The following is a 17,846-nucleotide window of genomic DNA, read 5'->3' on the forward strand; positions in this document are numbered from 1 at the left end:
ACAGTTACGAACAGCCAACCCTGCCCTCGTGGAACATGAGAAATCCCTTGCCTGCACTGCTCGGTTTAATCCATTTTGTTTACTATTCTGCTGAAAAAAATGTACAGATATTAAATTTGTCTGTATTAAAACGCCTTTACATGATTTAGTTAGCATATAAGCCAGACTAAATCCTATGTATTACCTTGAAGATACTGCAGGCAGAACAGCAATAACGTAGTCTAATTCTAAGTGTGTAAAGCCAGGTTTTTTGGATTGCGAACGCTGGTAATAAAGAGCAAGCAAAATAGGATTCAGGTCAAGTGCAGGGTAGAAACCAGAATTTCTACCCTGAAATTTCAGCCATATACAGTACTCCTTATTCATGTGGGATACATTCCTGAATTGTCCACACATAACGAAAATGCTTATACTGGGAAAAGCTCTCTTAAACCATACATATACTAAGGATACACCTAATACACTACGCCAGTCAACATAATTATGCCAAATAACAAAATAACATGACATAAATAAAGTATAGTTATCTACTCTAAAAAGAAATGAACACGCAATAAGTATATGTACAGTTATTAAAGCTTTTGGGCCTCTGAAAATGTTCTTGGGCTTTGAGACCGACTCTCATGCCAGGCTTGGGTCTGTACCGCAAAATCAAGGATATCGTACAATGCAAACGTACTTAAAAACAGCTGCTACACAGATAGGAAGCAGCATTGCCCAGTTCCTGAAACTGTGTGTTAAGTTTTTCGCTCATGAATCAACACAGATTTAAGGATGGCTTGTGCCTCTCAAGACGATGAAAGAAATTAAGGTAATGCATTTTAATCTGCCTTTTGGATGAAAATTTATCAAACCTTTTTTGGCCATTGCAGGATGAAAATCTCTAACATGTTCAACAATTTAGAAGTCTGAAATACGTTATACATTTCCTGTTTGAGGACTGGTATTTTGAAACAATCGCCTCCGCAGAGGAATAGATTAAGAACGAACATCGTTTGCATTCAAATAGAAGAATGTATCTGAAACTATCAAAAGTCAAGCCTTGTTTCCTTTTCAGAAAAACTGGAATTTTTGATGTAATTAAGGATTTGATTTAGCAATACACTGCGGCAAATGTTGTGCACCACATGACATACAGTATGTGAACACTGAATAGGATATATGACAGCTCACTGTTCTGTAATCATTTTCTGTGATTTTCAGTGATTTATCTCTCATGACATTAATGCATTGCATTCAGTAATTAAGAAGATGGCTTTCAATGCTCTTTGCTTTGGTGAAAATGAGCTGGATTTCTACCTGCAGGAGATTTTCCCAAATCAACTTGTTGTAACTCGCTGGCTTGAAAAATGTTTTGTTAATGTGTTAGGACTTGCAGTGTGGCTTTGCATTGGAAACCTGGTAACAAACAGAAGTCAAAGTACACCCGGAATGGAGAACGGTAAGGCTGAAAAACTTATAAATTAGCCTGACAATCTGTACCTGTGATGTGGTAATTTAATCCAGTTTCACATCTTTTTTTTATTTTTAAAAACCTTTCCACACCGTGCATGTTCTATATAAAATGGCTATAGACTATAACCAGGTAATGAAAGTACATAAGCAAGCCTCAGCAGGGGGAGGTTAAACCATTTTAGGTATTTCTCTTATTAATTTCTTTCACTTTAAATAACAGTTTAGCATATAGTTTGTAACTGTATGCCAAAATATTCTTTATTGGCAATCGATAAAAACCATCAGCATTTAAAGGATTATGATAAGCATTAAGCAGTACACAGGGTGTTAGTGTCCTAAATCCATAAATCTTATTGCATTAATATCCAATTAATGAACATCTTAATGTATCAAGTCACATTCAGTGGATGTGCATTAATCAATCAATAATTGGATTTAAGAAGGATGGGTATCCTTATGCAAATTTGGCAGAGCCAATGACAAGAAATATTTTTTCTTTAAAAACAGTTCTTAAATATTTAACCATGTTGTTCCTTTTAATCCCATGAAAACGCAGGAGAGGAGAAGCCATGGTGTGAGCCAGCCTTGAGGAACATGGCCAGGGCTGATGGAGGTTCCACCCAGGTGGTGCCAGTGATTGTGGGCTCCAACAATACCATCCAGCTCCCAGTCACCTTCAACACAGCTCAGAGTGGACCTGCACTGCAGAAAGGTATTGAAGTAAGGGATATTAGGAAAATACGAAAATAATAAGGAACGCTGCTACTGAGGGAAGGTCGTTCCTCCATTTTGTAGGCTTTCCAAAGTTTTAGCCTCACTCAACCACCTGGCTGAGTATTATATTCTAGCTACCTACAACACTTTGTGCAAAGAAGCTTTTTCTATCCGTCATCCTAAATTAACTCCCTTTTATTTCCCTGCTGTGATCCTGTTGCTATTTAGTGTAAAGTAGTCTCTGGGTTAACCTCTATAGTGCTTGAGATCTTCTATACTTGAATCAAGTCTCCACCCACTCACTTTTGTTTTAGACAGAAGAAATTTCAGTGCTTTCACCTGTATGTATATGACAAACCAATGTGACCAGGAATCATTCTCGTTGCTCTTCTTTGAATACTACTGTATATAATCTTTTTGTGGGATGGTGAGCAATACTTAACACAATGCTCAGTAAATGAAGTCTTACTAGTGCCTTGTAAAACTTAAGAATTACTTCCCTGTGTTAATATTCCTTGCTTGCCTATATTGTCATAATGAGCAGATAGAGAATCTACATGAATGCTCAGATCCTTTACCTAAGTAACTTCCTGCATGTGTTTGGACATTCCGTAAGATTGTTGAAGCCTTTTTATAATTCCTTTGTTGCAGAGTTAGTTTGCCGCTAGCCCCAAAACCTGGTAGAACTTTGCCGGTTATACTCGGACCTAAATCCTTGATATAAATAGACAGGACAAAAATGTTAGCCTGTAACACACCTCTGTCTGTATCTGCCCCTATTAGAAATCATACTGTTTTAGATGATTTGCTGTTTCTTGCTCATTCCTGTTCCTGATCCATGTGCGTTCATTAACTTATGACTATTAGTTTGAGAATCTACCTCCTAGAAGGAACCTTATCAAACGTTTTGATGAGTTCCAAATATGGCATGTTTTGGTGTGTTAGTGTTAACTGCTTGTTGGAAGAATTGTAGCAAGTTAAAACCTTCCTGTTATAAATCAATGGTGGCGGTCTCTTAGGTTGCCATCATGTTCTAATTCTTCTTGTAGTTCAGCTCTCATTAACATTTCCCAAACTTTGTGATTCCATATTTTCTCCATTTTTACGCATACTGTAGGTGTTACATTTACAATTCTCCCCTCTTTGCACAGCATGTTTGAAATGGGTTATATTTTGTTTCTGCTAGTTTAGGCTGGAACCCAGCTTATATTCTAGTTAAGTGTCTTCCCCCATCTCTGCTAGCCATTGCACAGTTCTTTCAAAAATTTAAAAATTCTTTTCTTTAATTTTTTTTTAAATTATCTTGACTTCACCGTATGATCTCATGTTCTTTGTGCTTTCGCAATTTTTAAAGGTTTTTAACATCCCACTTTCAGTGCATGTTGAAATATCATATAGAGGAACAAGCAAAAGGTTTATTCCATGCTGAAAAGAGAAGAAAAGACGCGCAAAGTTTCGGCTGTGGAGCCTTCTTTGGGTGTGAGAGACAGGAAAGTCAGCAGCTAATAGGAGAAGGAAAGACGACGAGATCTAGAAAAAGATTTAGTGGAAGGCATAGTGGGTCGCAGCGGAAGTAGGTCGAAGTAGTTCGAGTAGGGAGCTGCGTCAGCATGCGTAGGCTGCAAAGGAACAAGTAAAGGTTTATTCTCCTAATAGCTGCTGACTTTCCTGTCTTTCTCACACCCAAAGAAAGCTCCACATCCGAAAAGTTTCATTCTCTTTTCACCATGGAATAAACCTTTACTTGTTCCTTTGCAGCCTACGCATGTGACGCAGCTACCTACTTGAACTATATCATAGAGAGGTCTATCAATAACTTTAAGCGTGACTTAAACACTATTAGGGCCCAATGATTTACTGATTATTAGTCACCCTGGTCCTGTAAAACCTCAGTGTTAGCTACAGGACGCTAAAATTAAACAATAATGCTGGAGCTTATTCTTGGGTGTATTAATGATATCCTCTTTCACTTAAACCTGTGTGAAATATTAAATAATATATTTACTACATTGTCATCTTCCTCTGTTGTTCATAATCCATAATCTAATTATTAATCTCATGATATATTGACTCCTATTCTCTTTATAACTTTGATATAGTGGACATTTTTCCTTCTGATCAGTCACCAGGTACAAAGAAAACCTGTATTTTACATTCATAAAGTCTTTGGTACCATTTTATTCTGTCTCATCCTAATCTCTAATCTTCCTGCCCATGGCTTGCTTTTCTCTCATTTTGAATTCCTTTTTCCGTTTTATTTTCTTTAGAAAAGTCTATATCCCACCTGAAGTCCATTCACCAGGAAGAGCTGCAAAGGAGGTATTCCAGTCTGTTTGAGTATGCCTCCCGGCTGGGTGGACAGAGGGCCTCCACCAATAAGAACTTCACACATCCCTGGCTGACGGAGGGAGTTTTGGGCCCTGCTGGCCATACCCACGAAGTTCTAGAAGCTTTTCACGGTTTTAATGAGAGAGCTGAAGGCAAGACCATTCAACTAGCTGACATCTTCAATGCAACTCCAACAGAACAACTGGACACTTGCAGGCCACGAGTTGTGGTTACCAGGGGGATCGCTGGAATAGGCAAAACTGCCTGTACCAACTGGCTTATCCACAGCTGGGTCAGTGGGTCTTGCCTCACTCAGTTTGACTTCATTTTCCCTCTGCCTTTCCGGGAGCTCAGCTTGTTGCCAGCAGGGCATTTATATAACCTCACAAGTCTGCTTCAGAGTTACTACCCTTACCTGAACTGTTTTGAGCAGATTCTCACTTCTCCTAGTAGGTGTCTATTTATTTTCGATGGACTGGACGAATGCCAGTTCTCCCTGGATCTCACTTCTTGTCCAGAACACTGCTCTTTTTCAGAGCCCGCCCTACCTGTCAGTCTGGTTGTCAATTTAATACGTGGACATCTTTTGCCATGTGCCTCAGTCTGGATCACCAGCAGACCAGCAGCCTTAGCCTGCCTCCCTGTCCATTGCATTGACCGCATGACAGAAATACAAGGCTTTCTGGACTGGCAGAAAGAAGAGTTTTTCTGCAGAAGGCTAGGAAGCTGTGGGAAGGACATTGTTGCTCAGCTGAAGAAGCAACGGACCTTATACAACATGTGCTACATTCCAGCATTCTGCTGGCTGCTGGCTATTATTTTGGAGCGTTCTCCGGTGATGATTGAAGAAAAATGCATGCCTCAAAATCTGACAGAAGTCTACACCAAATTCTTTATGTTGGCTGTGGTTTATCAACATCACAGAGGCCATGGGAGTCAGCGATCTGTCGAGGATGCTAATGAAGTCTTGAGGTCCAACAGTGCCACAATCCAAAACTTATCCAGATTGGCTTACGATGGCCTCATAGTGCAAAAGTTAGTTTTTTCCCGGCAGGACTTGAAGGAGTATAACTTGGATAGGTTACAACTCTATCAGGGACTGATCAGTGAGTTTGTTGCAGAGGACAATGGACCATTTTGTCGAAAAGCCTATAGCTTTGTGCACTTGACAGTGCAGGAATACTTTGCTGCTTTGTTTGTGTTGATCTCTTGCTCTGTCCCAAACAAGAGCTCTTTCTTCTCTCTCCAGATAGAATGTTTTGGAAGCGGTTGTCCGCAGGAGCTCTTCATTGCTTTCAAAAAGGCCTGTCAGGAAGCCATCAAGAGCTCTTCAGGACACCTGGATCTATTTCTGTGTTTTCTCTGTGGGCTCGCCTTGGAGTGTAACCAGCATTTACTTCAAGGATTACTGGGAAAGTTTAAGGAGAAACATGATGTAACTCCACAAATGGTTAAGTACATTCACAAGATCCTGGAAACAGACCTATCTCCAGATCGATGCCTGAATCTTCTGTATTGTCTCAAAGAGTTGAGAGATAATTCTTTGGTGCAGAAGATAAAAGATCTTTTGGCTACTGGGTCTTTATCCTCGTGCTCTCTGTCCTCAGCAGAGTATTCAGCCTTGGCTTTTGTATTGGAAACTTCCGATGATAATTTGGATGTGTTCAAGCTGAATCCGTATATATCTGTTCCTGATGGGCTAAGAAGACTCTCCCCTGTTGCCAAGCTGTACAGAAGACTTGAGTAAGTCCTGAAAAGCTAACTCTTGACATTACCCAAATAAAGTAAAGTCAAATCTGATCTTATCCTTTTGAGCCTCGCTTGACAGCGTCTGTTGCAATGTATGCATGGACTAAATTTAAGTTAAATTTAACACATAGAATCTAATTTGAATTTTCATTCTTTCACCACAGCTTAAGTAATAGGAATGTTTTCCAGAAAAGAAATGTTGTGATTTGTTTTATAGTGAAAGCCCTAGTAATTAGTTTCATAGTACTGTAGCACTGAGCATTGCAGTACATTGCACTGAGCAGGCACTGGGATTTTTTCTTTATAATTTTTTTATTTTTATTAGTTTTTATTATGACAACCCCTTTTGTGACAACCCCTGTACCCTTATAATCTGCACCCCAGCCCTAGCTTTCTGGGGACCCTAGGCAAGTTCTTGGAAAGGGGCCCCTCCAGTTCACAATTTGCACATACTGTACACGACTATTATCAGTTCCCATTCCAACCTTATTTTACTATTTAGAACAATTAAATTAATGAATTATATAACTAGAACACTTTTTAAACCAGCTTTGAAGAACACAAAATAAATAACTTACAAACAAGAACAAGAAGCTTATTTACTGTACATCAGCGATATTGTTATCTTTCGGTGAAGATGAGAGTCATTTACTGTGAAATAAACCATCACACTTATATTTACAACTAATAATATTAAAATTTATAACAGACAGACTTTAACAGCCTAGCAACAGGAAGATCCACTGGAGAGAAGTCTCGACCCACATTTGAATGTGCTGGTTAAAAAATGTTCTTGCACATTGAGGCCACTGGGCCTTGGCAGTTGTCGAATTTGCCTAAGTCCAGGGCCAGGAGGGGTGAAGAAATGGAGACTTCTCCGACGAGTCTATATTTTGACATGCTACTTGCCCTGCAACAACATAGGGTCAGTGCTGAGTGTGGAGAGCTGCGTCCATCATTGATGCCACCATAAGCTGGCAGGTACTCAGGAAGTCTCTGCTTCACTGGGAACCATGATGGCAAAGCCCCACTAATATCAACTCTGTGTCTAATGGTACTGAATCAAATATGAGCTGCTGATTACAGAAGTGGCAGGGAATTCTGTTTGGAAGAGATGGATTCAGGTTGGGTTGAGAAAATATTACAAATTGGAAAATTTCTCAATAACGTGGAGGAGCAGAAAGGCAGACTCCACAGGTGTGTTATCTACAGAAATCCTGAGGCCTTTGTCAAAGTTTTGTTTAGAAATAAAAGTAATACACGGTATTTTAATTCAATTAATAATTTGTCTGCAGGCTTTTAAAAGGCACCATAAATCAAGAAGCAGCTGAATGCATTTACAACATCCTGAGCTCATTCAAGACACAAGTAACCGAATTAAGGTATTTTTTTATTTGCACAATCTTGGACAAAAACACCCACAAATTCAGAAAAAAGTAGTTCATGAAAGCAAAAAGCGAATAATAAAGGCTAATTAAGGAGTTATAATGACTTCTTTCAGTGAACCATATTTCTTTGTGTAATTTAATGCAACCAGTAACAATCTGAGGGTATCTCAACTTCCATCCAACCTTATAAGGCAATTTGTGGAGCAAGGAATAACAGCAAAAAATCATGTCATTGAGTCTGAAAATCAAGAATAATTGTCAGGTGCTGAGCATCATGGTTACATTAGCCACATCCAGAACCAAAGTAGTCACATTCACCCATGAATACAATTCTCACGTCCAGTTAAAACTACATTTAAATTCGATTAATAATAATAATTCCTCACACTTATATAGCGCTTTTCTGGACACTCCACTCAAAGCACTTAACAGATAATGGGGACTCCCCTCCACCACCACCAATGTGCAGCCCCCACCTGCATGATGGGATGGCAGCCATAGTGGGCCAGAATGCTCACCACACATCAGCTATCAGTGGGGACGAGAACAAAGTGATGACGCCAATTCATAGATGGAGATTATTAGGAGGCTGTTGGTAAAGGCCATGGGGAAATTTAGCCAGGATGCCAGGGTTACACCCCTACACTTTTCAAGAAACACCATGGGATTTTTAATGACCACAGAGAGTCAGGACCTTGGTTTTACGTCTCATCCAAAGGACGTCGCCTTTTTACAGTATAGTGTCCCCGTCACTATAGTTGGGCATTAGGAACTCCCACAGACCGCAGGGTGAGCGCCCCCTACTGGTTCCACTAACACCTCTTCCAGCAGCAACCTTACTTTTTCCCAATAGGTCTCCCAGGTACTGACCAGACTCTCACCTGCCTAGCTTCAGTGGGCTACCAGCTGTGAGTTGCAGGGTGATATGGCTGCTGGCAAGATTGCTTGATTAGAAGTAAATGAGGAACAACTTGATTGTTTATAATTTTACGAATTCAAAATTCTATTCTAATGATTGGATATGTACATTCAATTTTGATATGAATACAGTGCTAACACTTTGGATCAGGATTTGCAAATGCAATTTATACATTACAGATTAATAAAGTGTTAATTATTAACAAATGTGAATTAACCTTAACAGCACATTAGATAATATCTGACTTCTATTGTCAATTAATTGCACTGATAGGAACAAAACCTTAATTCTGAAGCCAAAACCATATCCCAAACACTAACCCTAAGTTTTTTTCTAACATGTTAATAGATTGTTTATAGACAGTCATAACAGAAATCTAAATTAAAGTGTGACTGCTTAAGTGGGAGTTTATCTAAGTGATTTCTAAATAACATCTACACCAAAATTGAATTGAACTGCTCTTTTCTAGCTTCAGATACATACATCTTGATGATTCTGTGTGGGAGAAGCTGTGGACTGCTTTGAAAAGTCCCAACTGTAAGGTGAAAACCCTCAGGTAGAATTGTTTTTTCAACCTGTCTGTACAACTGACAAGAGGACTTGATTCCAAGTGTTAAAATCCTCTCAAATGACTGACAAAGAAACTTTTAGATCTTATTTGAAATGTGATTAAATTTAATTTTGCCTTACAATCTCAGAATAGGAGATCTTTTTACACCAAAAGCTGTGAGGGCTTCATTGAAGTAATGCCAGGATGAAATTCTCTGATCAATTAGTAGCTAAAAACCAAATTACATAGAAGGATCAAATGACCCACTCTCATTTTTAAGTTTTCTTATGTTTTTATCATTTTTGTGAACACCTCAAATGAATCTATAGCTAAAGTATTTTATTCAAAGCAATGTGGTTCTTTGTAAAAAAGTATTCTCTTTAGAAAGTTTAGATATGTATTTAATGTTTTACTGTTAGATCTTTCATGATGAAGTGTTTTATAAATACAAGGAATTAATCTTGAAAAGCTTGCTTTGAAGTTAACGTACAACGTATCCATTACTTATAATTCCTTAATGATTGTGTAATATGAAAGTGACTGTGGGTTAGTGTTGAACACTGAATAATTAAGTTCAAGTTCAAGTTTATTGTCATCATACTCATACACAGGTATATGGTATAACGAAATGCTACGTATGTAGCTAGCTCTCAGACGGTAAGTAATGCAAACAACAATACAATTTTGTATGAAAAAAAGACAGAGACAACAGGCAATGTGCAAAACAACAACAGTTGTGCAAAATCATACGTCAAAAGAATTAAATAAAGGATACAAAATTATGGAGAGTTTACATCTTGACATGTGAGGTAAAGGTACTGTAGGTTTCAATGTGTGTTTGAGTTTTGATAAAGAGAGAAGGCACTGTGAGGGTTCAGGCCATAGGTGAGAGAGGCTGGGAGTTTAATAGTTTGATAGTGCAGGGGTAAAAACCCGAATGCTTCGGTACCGTTTTCTAGATGGTAGAGGGTCAAACAGTCTGTAGCTGGGGTGTGTGGGGTCTTTGATGATGCTTAAAGCTTTCCTCGAGCACTGTCTTGTGGTGTGGTGCTTTAAAGATAAAGGTTTGTGCTACATTGTCTTTATATAAGTAGCGTCAAGTTTTAATAATCATGATCTTGTTATATTAGCCTGAAAAACTGCAAACTTCAGCCTCGTCATTATAAAGAAATTGGGAAACTTCTCACAAACTCCCCTATAACTGAGCTGGATCTGAACTTCAATTACGGGGGAGATCTGGGAGTGAAACAACTGATGGAAGGACTTAACAGCGCAACATGCAGTGTCAGGAAGCTCAGGTAGTATATACATTATGGTTACAACTATCACTGTCATTTGTTGCAAAAACGTGTGTCAAGTCAAAAACAGTTAAGCCATGCAAATCTCATATTTTCAGATGATAATATAGAAAATATAATTGCTTCTTTTTCACCTGAAAAAGCTTCTTCAGGAAATGAATGAACAATAGAACAGCCAACCATTCTCTGAGGTGTTTGCAGAAAATAGTTTTGTCCAATTTTATATTAATTTTCAGTGCAATTCTTGATGGAGGTGGAGATTACACAATTTCTGTAGGCCTTGATCTGGTCAATTTTTTGGTTCATCCAGAGATCAGATGGTGGGGTGTATGGGTTTGTTTCTTTCTCCTCAGGATCGCTTGTAATGATCTGTCAGATGAATGCTGCAAGGACCTCCTCACTTTTCTCACCTCTAAGCAATCCAGAGTGCATCTTTGTCTGAATGACAATAGAAGAATAGCCACAGGACTGCCCTTGCTGTTCTCTGGTTTAAGCCATCCTAACTGCCAGTTGAAAGAGCTGCAGTGAGTGTCTTATCTTTAACAAATACCTCTCGTTCTGAAACTCTTATTCTTCTACAATGCTGACAGAAAGTTATTTCTTGTGGATCACTGTAACTGCTACTTAACCTTTACTTTAAGAATACAGACTAAAGAATAGTGCCCCCACGACATTGAAATTCTTGTACCTGAACTTTTTAATACTTAATTAGAAGAAGGCGCAAGAGAAGTAGCATATAATGCACTATTGTAATTATTATTTCTTATTGATTAGAAGATTCAGCCCTTGTCCGTATTGCAGTATGAATATTGAATTAGCTGCTGATGAAATGTGTAAACAGAGCTGTTCATATGTTATAGTTGATCTTATTTTCATATACTGTAGCCTGTGTTCTGTAGTTCAGTAAGTCAGATGTGCCATAAACTGTAGCTTTCTCAAGAGTGTCCGACTGCATGAATCTATATGAAGTTAAGATACACAAAAATATTGAAGTTAAGAAGCAAACGGGGACAACCCCGTGTTCTTTGCTTTTGTAAAATATACAATCCTGGTTATATGATGCTGAGAATGGCATGGTAAATCAATTTTGCAGGGAAGGTTTTGGGTGATTCTCGTAGTGTTTATTCTTTAAATAAGAGATGGAGGAACGATTTAAGTGGCACAATGCAAAGCATTGTTCCGGTAATATTATACACCAATATTATATCCTAAATATCTTATTATTCTTACTGTTCACTGCAGGAACACAATATGAAAATAATAGCTTTCAGTCATGTACAAAATGAAGGAGGTGTGAGAGAATTACATTTTTCATAACATAAGGAAGATATAAGAGAAACACTGCCAACTAACTGTTCCTGAGCTTGTGTTCTGGGTCTGTCGCACAGCCTGCAGATTTGTGGAATTACAGCCAAGTGCTGTGAGGAACTGGCTGCCAATCTGCACTCCAACCGGTCCCTCACAAAGCTCTTTCTGCAAAGGAACTACCTGGAAGACAGAGGTGTGGAGCAGCTCTGCAGCGCACTCCAGCAGCCATATTCAGTACTGCACACGCTGCAGTGAGTAAAAAAAAAAAGACCCCAGACTGATCCTTCGCATTTTATTTAGCTGCAAGAAATTTACGCAACCCAATCAGTTTATAGGTGAACACAAAACATCAACAGCTTCTTATGGTATCCTGTAAAACCACTCTAGTGATTCTTTTTATCGGGTCTGATCCAGGATTTGTGCCCCGAGAATAATAAAAGCTGATAGAAAAGATTGCCCACCAGAACCAAATGCTGTAGACAGCTAGTATATAAAGCTATACTGTATCTTTGCCGTATAAAAGCCAGGGACAAACACTAGGTACTTTGACTTTTGCAACCAGTTTGCCATCTTCTCCATTACATCTCTCTAATAACTGTATAAACATGTATGCATTGTATGTACTAACAATATACCTACAAGACTAAGTCAGTAAATAAAGTGAATCTGCGAAAGCTTCATTGCTGGGACTGTAATTTTGACTGTCTCACTGAAATTACCTTACTGAGTAAGATACAGACTGCAAGGTGGGTCATTGTGCCACATTTTCACCTGATTTTCACACTTGACCCGATGAAGAAAGCTTTCGGAGGTCAAACCTTCAGCGGTGACAACACTGATCCCGGTGACAGAGCAGGAACGCCTACACCAACATCACTTAATCACACCTGAAGCGATGGCAGACATTTGTGATTGTGCCACTGAAACAATATTCTATTCCAACCTTCCACAGCTATGGAGCATATGTGATTAACCCCTTACACATTTACCTATGGACTTACGTCATCATGTCTTCACACGTTTATGAATTCAAATGGATATGTTTTTTTTTTTGGTTTCCCCCCCTTATGCTCTGCTGTTCCCAACTCCTCTCCTCTTTCACAGGCTGGAGGGGTGCAGACTCACCAGCAGGTGCTGTGGGCCCCTGGCTGCGGTGCTGGAGACCAGCCGTTCCCTAAGCAAGCTGAGTCTGGGCTGGAATGAGCTGGGGGACGATGGGGTGAAGGTGCTATGTCGGGGCTTGCAGGCGCCCGGCTGTGTGCTACAGACACTGGAGTGAGTGAGGATCATAATACTGCTCTCTGGCAGAGTGAGAAACCAATAGATCTGTAACCACCAGCAGTAATTCAATTACTGAGGCAGCATACTCTCATTGCGAGCATCTGTGTGTATTTCTAAATAATTATTTCCCAGATAATGAAACAAGCCAATCCAGGATGAATTAGTAAACTTAAAATGGAAAAATGAAACAACTGGAGCACTCACTAATAATTTTGGGGGACACCTGGTAGAGGCTAGAGCTTAAGCAACACGACATCAAGTGCAGAACAATCCAGGATTCTATATGAAGTACTGGCCACTAAACAAAAACAGATTATACAAAAGCCACCTGACCAGCTGAAAGATAGCTTTGTACTCCAGATTAGTACATTTGTGGCCATGAAGTTTTTTGCAATCGGGGCACTGCAATATGTAGTATGAACAGAAATAAATCCTTTTTGATTTATGTGCTCCCTTGGGCTGCTTGCGTCACGTGTGCATTCCTGCTGTCCAATGATCACGTTTCTGAATTTTTTTTTCATTTCTGTAAGTCTCATCCAGTGTGCATGGCCCTTGAATTGACCCCACTTCTATTCAAAAAGCAAAAGATGATTTATATAAACTGCATATAGGGACTGTTAAATTAGCTCCCTGACAAAATGTACTGTAGCACTGTACTGGTTTGTGGAAAGTATGTCATGAATGTGAACCCCAGTGCAGCTTGGGAAATGTGGGTTGAAAACGGTCTCTTGTACAGGTTGGAAAGCTGTGAGTTGACAGCTGGCTGCTGTAAGAACATGGCCCAGGTCCTCTCCTCCAGGCAGTCTCTAACTACTCTGATCCTGACTGACAACGATCTTGAAGACAAGGGCGTGGCCTTGCTGAGCCTCGGACTGAGACAGCCCAGCTGTGCCCTTCAGACCCTTGTGTGAGTACGATTACCACTTTGGACCTGCTGTTCTCTTGTTGGAATCCTGTGATTTTTTATTATAGTGGCAGACGCAGAAAAATATCAGTATATTCTGTGCAACAAATCCAATTGAACCGGCAATCAGCTTGTCCCCTTTTTACTGTGAAATACAATAAGAAACACCAAGTAAAATGTTGCAATGCAAGGAAGACCATGACAAAAGCACTGCAAAACAGAGATGTATAACAAAATATGAAATGACTGATGGTGACTACTGGAAAGAAAACATGTGTGATACAATTGTTGTAAAATCTCAAGAAAACTGTAAAGATACATACTTGCTGTCAGCCAACTGGTTGTCAAACCTGTTAAAGTGTACATGATTTCTCTAGGAAAGGAGACTGCAATCATGTCATTTGATGATGTACCTACACTTTTTTTAGTTTACATATATATTTTATGGTTGTAGGTCCTCATTGCAGTTTGGTACCTGAGGTATAGCTGTGCTCTGTAACATTTACAGGAGAGGCAGAGCTCTGGCTCATCTATTGCCCCCTCTGTCCCCCCAGACTGCAGGAAAACAGACTGAAAGGAGCCTGCTGTAAAGACCTGCGACAAGCTCTCACCAGCAGCTCCTCTCTGATCACTTTGGACTTGTCAATGAATCTCCTGACTGACCAGTCAGTTACTGAGCTCCAAGGCCTCACCAAACACTGTTTGAGCCTTCGTACAATAGAGTGAGTGTTTTATCACGGTTCATTTTGTTTGGTGCTTCGGGTGGAAACCCTTTCTATTATTAACAGTATTTCTTTATTTTTTAGGCTACGGTTAAATAAATTCAGTTGCCAAGGTAAGAGGAAGCTGAAATCTCTGGAGTGTGGACTCAAAGCATCTATCAACTTATAACTCAGAAACAGCTAGTGTTGAAGGGCTAAATGATTCAATACATAGATATAAGCACAATCCCTGATCTGAGACTGAAGATCTTGATGCTATAACTCCAAAGAAGACGAAGTAGGAGAATGTACATCCTGGCATATCAAGACACTTCATTGTGTGTCTGGAGGACCTTTTAAGGGAATGGTTTTCCTCACAGATGACTTTTTAAAAAAACATTGTAATAATCAATAATACTTATTTTCATACCAATCCAATTTGGAATGCTAATTGTTAATACAACGCTTGTACATATCCAAGGAGAATGAGAACTGTGTGCTATCCTTCAACTTGCAGTGTTGAGCCAGTCGCCATTTTACACACTGCAAACAAACAGTGCTTTACATAACTAGCATCTGTTGTTGGATTGCTGTCTCTGATATTACTGCAAGCTCATAGCCACCTAGCAAGTTACAGGCAGAAAATGATGGTCATCCCAAGCCCACTTACCCCAGCAGTGCTTGGCCAATGGTTTTGCTGCATGTTGCCAGCAGCCATTTCACCCTGCAACTCACAACTAGCAGCCCACTGAAGCTAAGCAGGTGTGAGCCTGGTCAGTACCTGGAATGGGAGACCTCCTGGGAAAAACTAAGGTTGCTGTTGGAAGAGGTGTTATTTTGGCCAGCAGGGGGTGCTCACCCTGCGGTCCATGTGGGTCCTAATGCCCCAGTACAGTGACGGGGACACTATACTGTAAACAGGCGCCGTCCTTCGAATGAGATGTAAAACCGAGGTCCTGACTCTCTGTGGTCATTAAAAATCCCAGGGCGTTTCTCGAAAAGAGTAGGGGTGTAACCCCGGCGTCCTGGCCAAATTTCCCATTGGCCCTTACCAATCATGGCCTCCTAATTATCCCCATCTATGAATTGGCTTCATTACTCTGCTCTCCTCCCCACTGATAGCTGGTGTGTGGTGAGCGTTCTGGCGCACTATGGCTGCCGTTGCATTATCCAGGTGGATGCTGCACATTGGTGGTGGTGGAGGGGAGTCCCCATTACCTGTAAAGCGCTTTGAGTGGAGTGTCCAGAAAAGCGCTATATAAGTGTAAGCAATTATTATTAATTATTATTATTAAGGAATCATATTAAGAGTTGATTAATGACATAGCCCAGACCCAGATTGTCAGTGTTTCAAATATAGACTGCCCTCTGTGGAAAATGTTTCAAATACAGTTCTAACCACACACATTTGCTGTGTGGCTAATGTTTTGACAAGGATTGTGTAAGAGTTGTTAAGGCCTCATCCAATCTTACAATATGACAAACTTGGTCATCTGACTAGAGTGTGCTTGCAATAATTAAAGCATCAGAACATGATTCTGTAATTCAGTACTGCCTGCAGTAATTACATCAGTAATCCCAGAGTCTTGTCATGTTACCATAACAAATGTTACCAGTTGGCCAAATACTTGAAGAAGAACATGGACTGCATCTTCATCTTCCACCATGAGATCTTTAACTACAGGTCCTTCTTGCCTTGTGGTGAAAACACAGAAACCAAATCAATTCATTTAAGTTCACATTCTGTGCTATATCAGTTGTATTAACCCAAATGGACATTACAAACAATGCTGATTTATGTTATCTACTTGCAGTATTTTTTTTTAAAACCTTCAATTAAAAGAAGTCATCCTTTATCTACACTTACTGTCATTATTTGTTTAAATGTTATAGTCATTAAAATCCCTCCATATATTTCAAAAGTAAGGTTAAAGTACTTTAATATATATTATGTGTATATTCAGTAAATGTATTTTACACTTCATTTAGGTTTGGGTCAGGACATGGAACATACTGACTTAAAAAAATAAAGTAATCGAATTCATAGTTAATCAACTAATTGTGTGTGTTTCAAATGTAATATTGCAGTACGAAGTGTAAATAACTTATTACTTTAAGAAGATTTGTTCTACCTCTTTGTCCTGATCTCCAATTGCATCCTTGGAATTTGCTTGTCATTTTTGTCTGCGCGCCAAAGAACTGGCTGCAGTGGTAGAAATTTATAGGCGTTTTGTGTGAACATGCTGTTAAACCACAAAAAGGGTGGGGTTGGATCTATCAGCTCAGCCATGATTTTATCTGGAGTGCACCCCTTAATAGCAGTGAAGTTATTAAAGTTTTTTGACTTACTCTTGATAACACTGTGCAGCACATTTTGTGTTTCTGTCGATGTTACTGCTACAATTGTGTAAGCTGACCATTTTCACTAGAGCCACTGAAATTCATCTCCATCTTCCTTCTGGGACACTCCCATAAATCATGTTAGCGCACTTAAAAACATGCCTTGACCACACCTTAGGCTGCCTTTGTTTTGAACTCCACTCCTGTCATGTTGTTCTCTCCCTCGCCAATGTCAATGTCAAGCCCATGATCAGAGCTGTTGCCTTCCGCTTACAACTTAAAGCCCGAGCTCTTGTTAAAATACGTGAAAAGAAAATGATGAGCTTCCTCATGTTTCTTACACAAATACTTTTATGATGTTAACATTTTCAACTGGATTTTCTTTTGTGCTGTACCAAGAGACAGACTGTATGTGGGTACTGTAGATTTTGCATCTCTTTAAGAAAAGAAAGTAAAGAAATGATTCTTAGTTTTGACTAATGCAAAAACTGCATTTTGACAGAGATAATGTCTGTAAAGCACTCTTTGGCAGCACAGAACATCACATGCTTTTAAATTTGTATACCACAGTGCCACTGAATATTCTACTCAAATTGGCTGTCCATTCCTTACACCAAATCCTTGCTAACTTTTTACCTAGTGAATAAAACTACATAAATTTGTCCAGAAGGGTCAAATTGTACTATATTGAGGACTTTTTTAACAGGGGCAGGGGTGACAGGCTATCTGATACTTTCGCCTTGTGGCACTCCGTCATAAACCAAGAGACTGGTTTGGCAACAAACCAATGTCATGGTACTGACATGCATACGACTGCAATGGAGATTAGCAGTGATTGTAACGGGGGAAGGTTATGCTTGTTTTTAACACCTGCGGTGTCATTTTATGGCTATCATATCTTTTTTAGCAGT

General features: G+C 39.5%; 1 protein-coding gene across 1 annotated transcript; it reads left to right on the plus strand.

The window, feature by feature from the left end:
- Positions 1-720: 720 nt before the first annotated feature.
- Positions 721-16,451, plus strand: LOC148830518 (NACHT, LRR and PYD domains-containing protein 3-like). The gene is made up of 13 exons (XM_088922387.1): positions 721-811; positions 1,370-1,441; positions 2,012-2,167; positions 4,437-6,240; positions 7,542-7,628; positions 9,023-9,109; positions 10,234-10,401; positions 10,755-10,925; positions 11,790-11,960; positions 12,814-12,984; positions 13,727-13,897; positions 14,449-14,616; positions 14,701-16,451. Exons 2-13 carry the CDS (start codon positions 1,432-1,434, stop codon positions 14,783-14,785), a joined length of 3,249 nt encoding a protein of 1,082 aa, XP_088778513.1. The 5' UTR covers positions 721-811; positions 1,370-1,431; the 3' UTR covers positions 14,786-16,451.
- Positions 16,452-17,846: the final 1,395 nt, after the last annotated feature.

This window comes from Atractosteus spatula, chromosome 7 (genome assembly GCF_055471065.1).
Source record: "Atractosteus spatula isolate fAtrSpa1 chromosome 7, fAtrSpa1.hap1, whole genome shotgun sequence".
NCBI classification, from domain to species: Eukaryota; Metazoa; Chordata; class Actinopteri; order Semionotiformes; family Lepisosteidae; genus Atractosteus; species Atractosteus spatula.

Coding starts and splice junctions, on each gene's coding strand:
- LOC148830518 (XM_088922387.1), top strand. Junction 6,241..7,541: donor AAGCTGTACAGAAGACTTGA/GTAAGTCCTGAA, acceptor ATTTGTCTGCAG/GCTTTTAAAAGGCACCATAA. Junction 13,898..14,448: donor TGTGCCCTTCAGACCCTTGT/GTGAGTACGATT, acceptor CTGTCCCCCCAG/ACTGCAGGAAAACAGACTGA.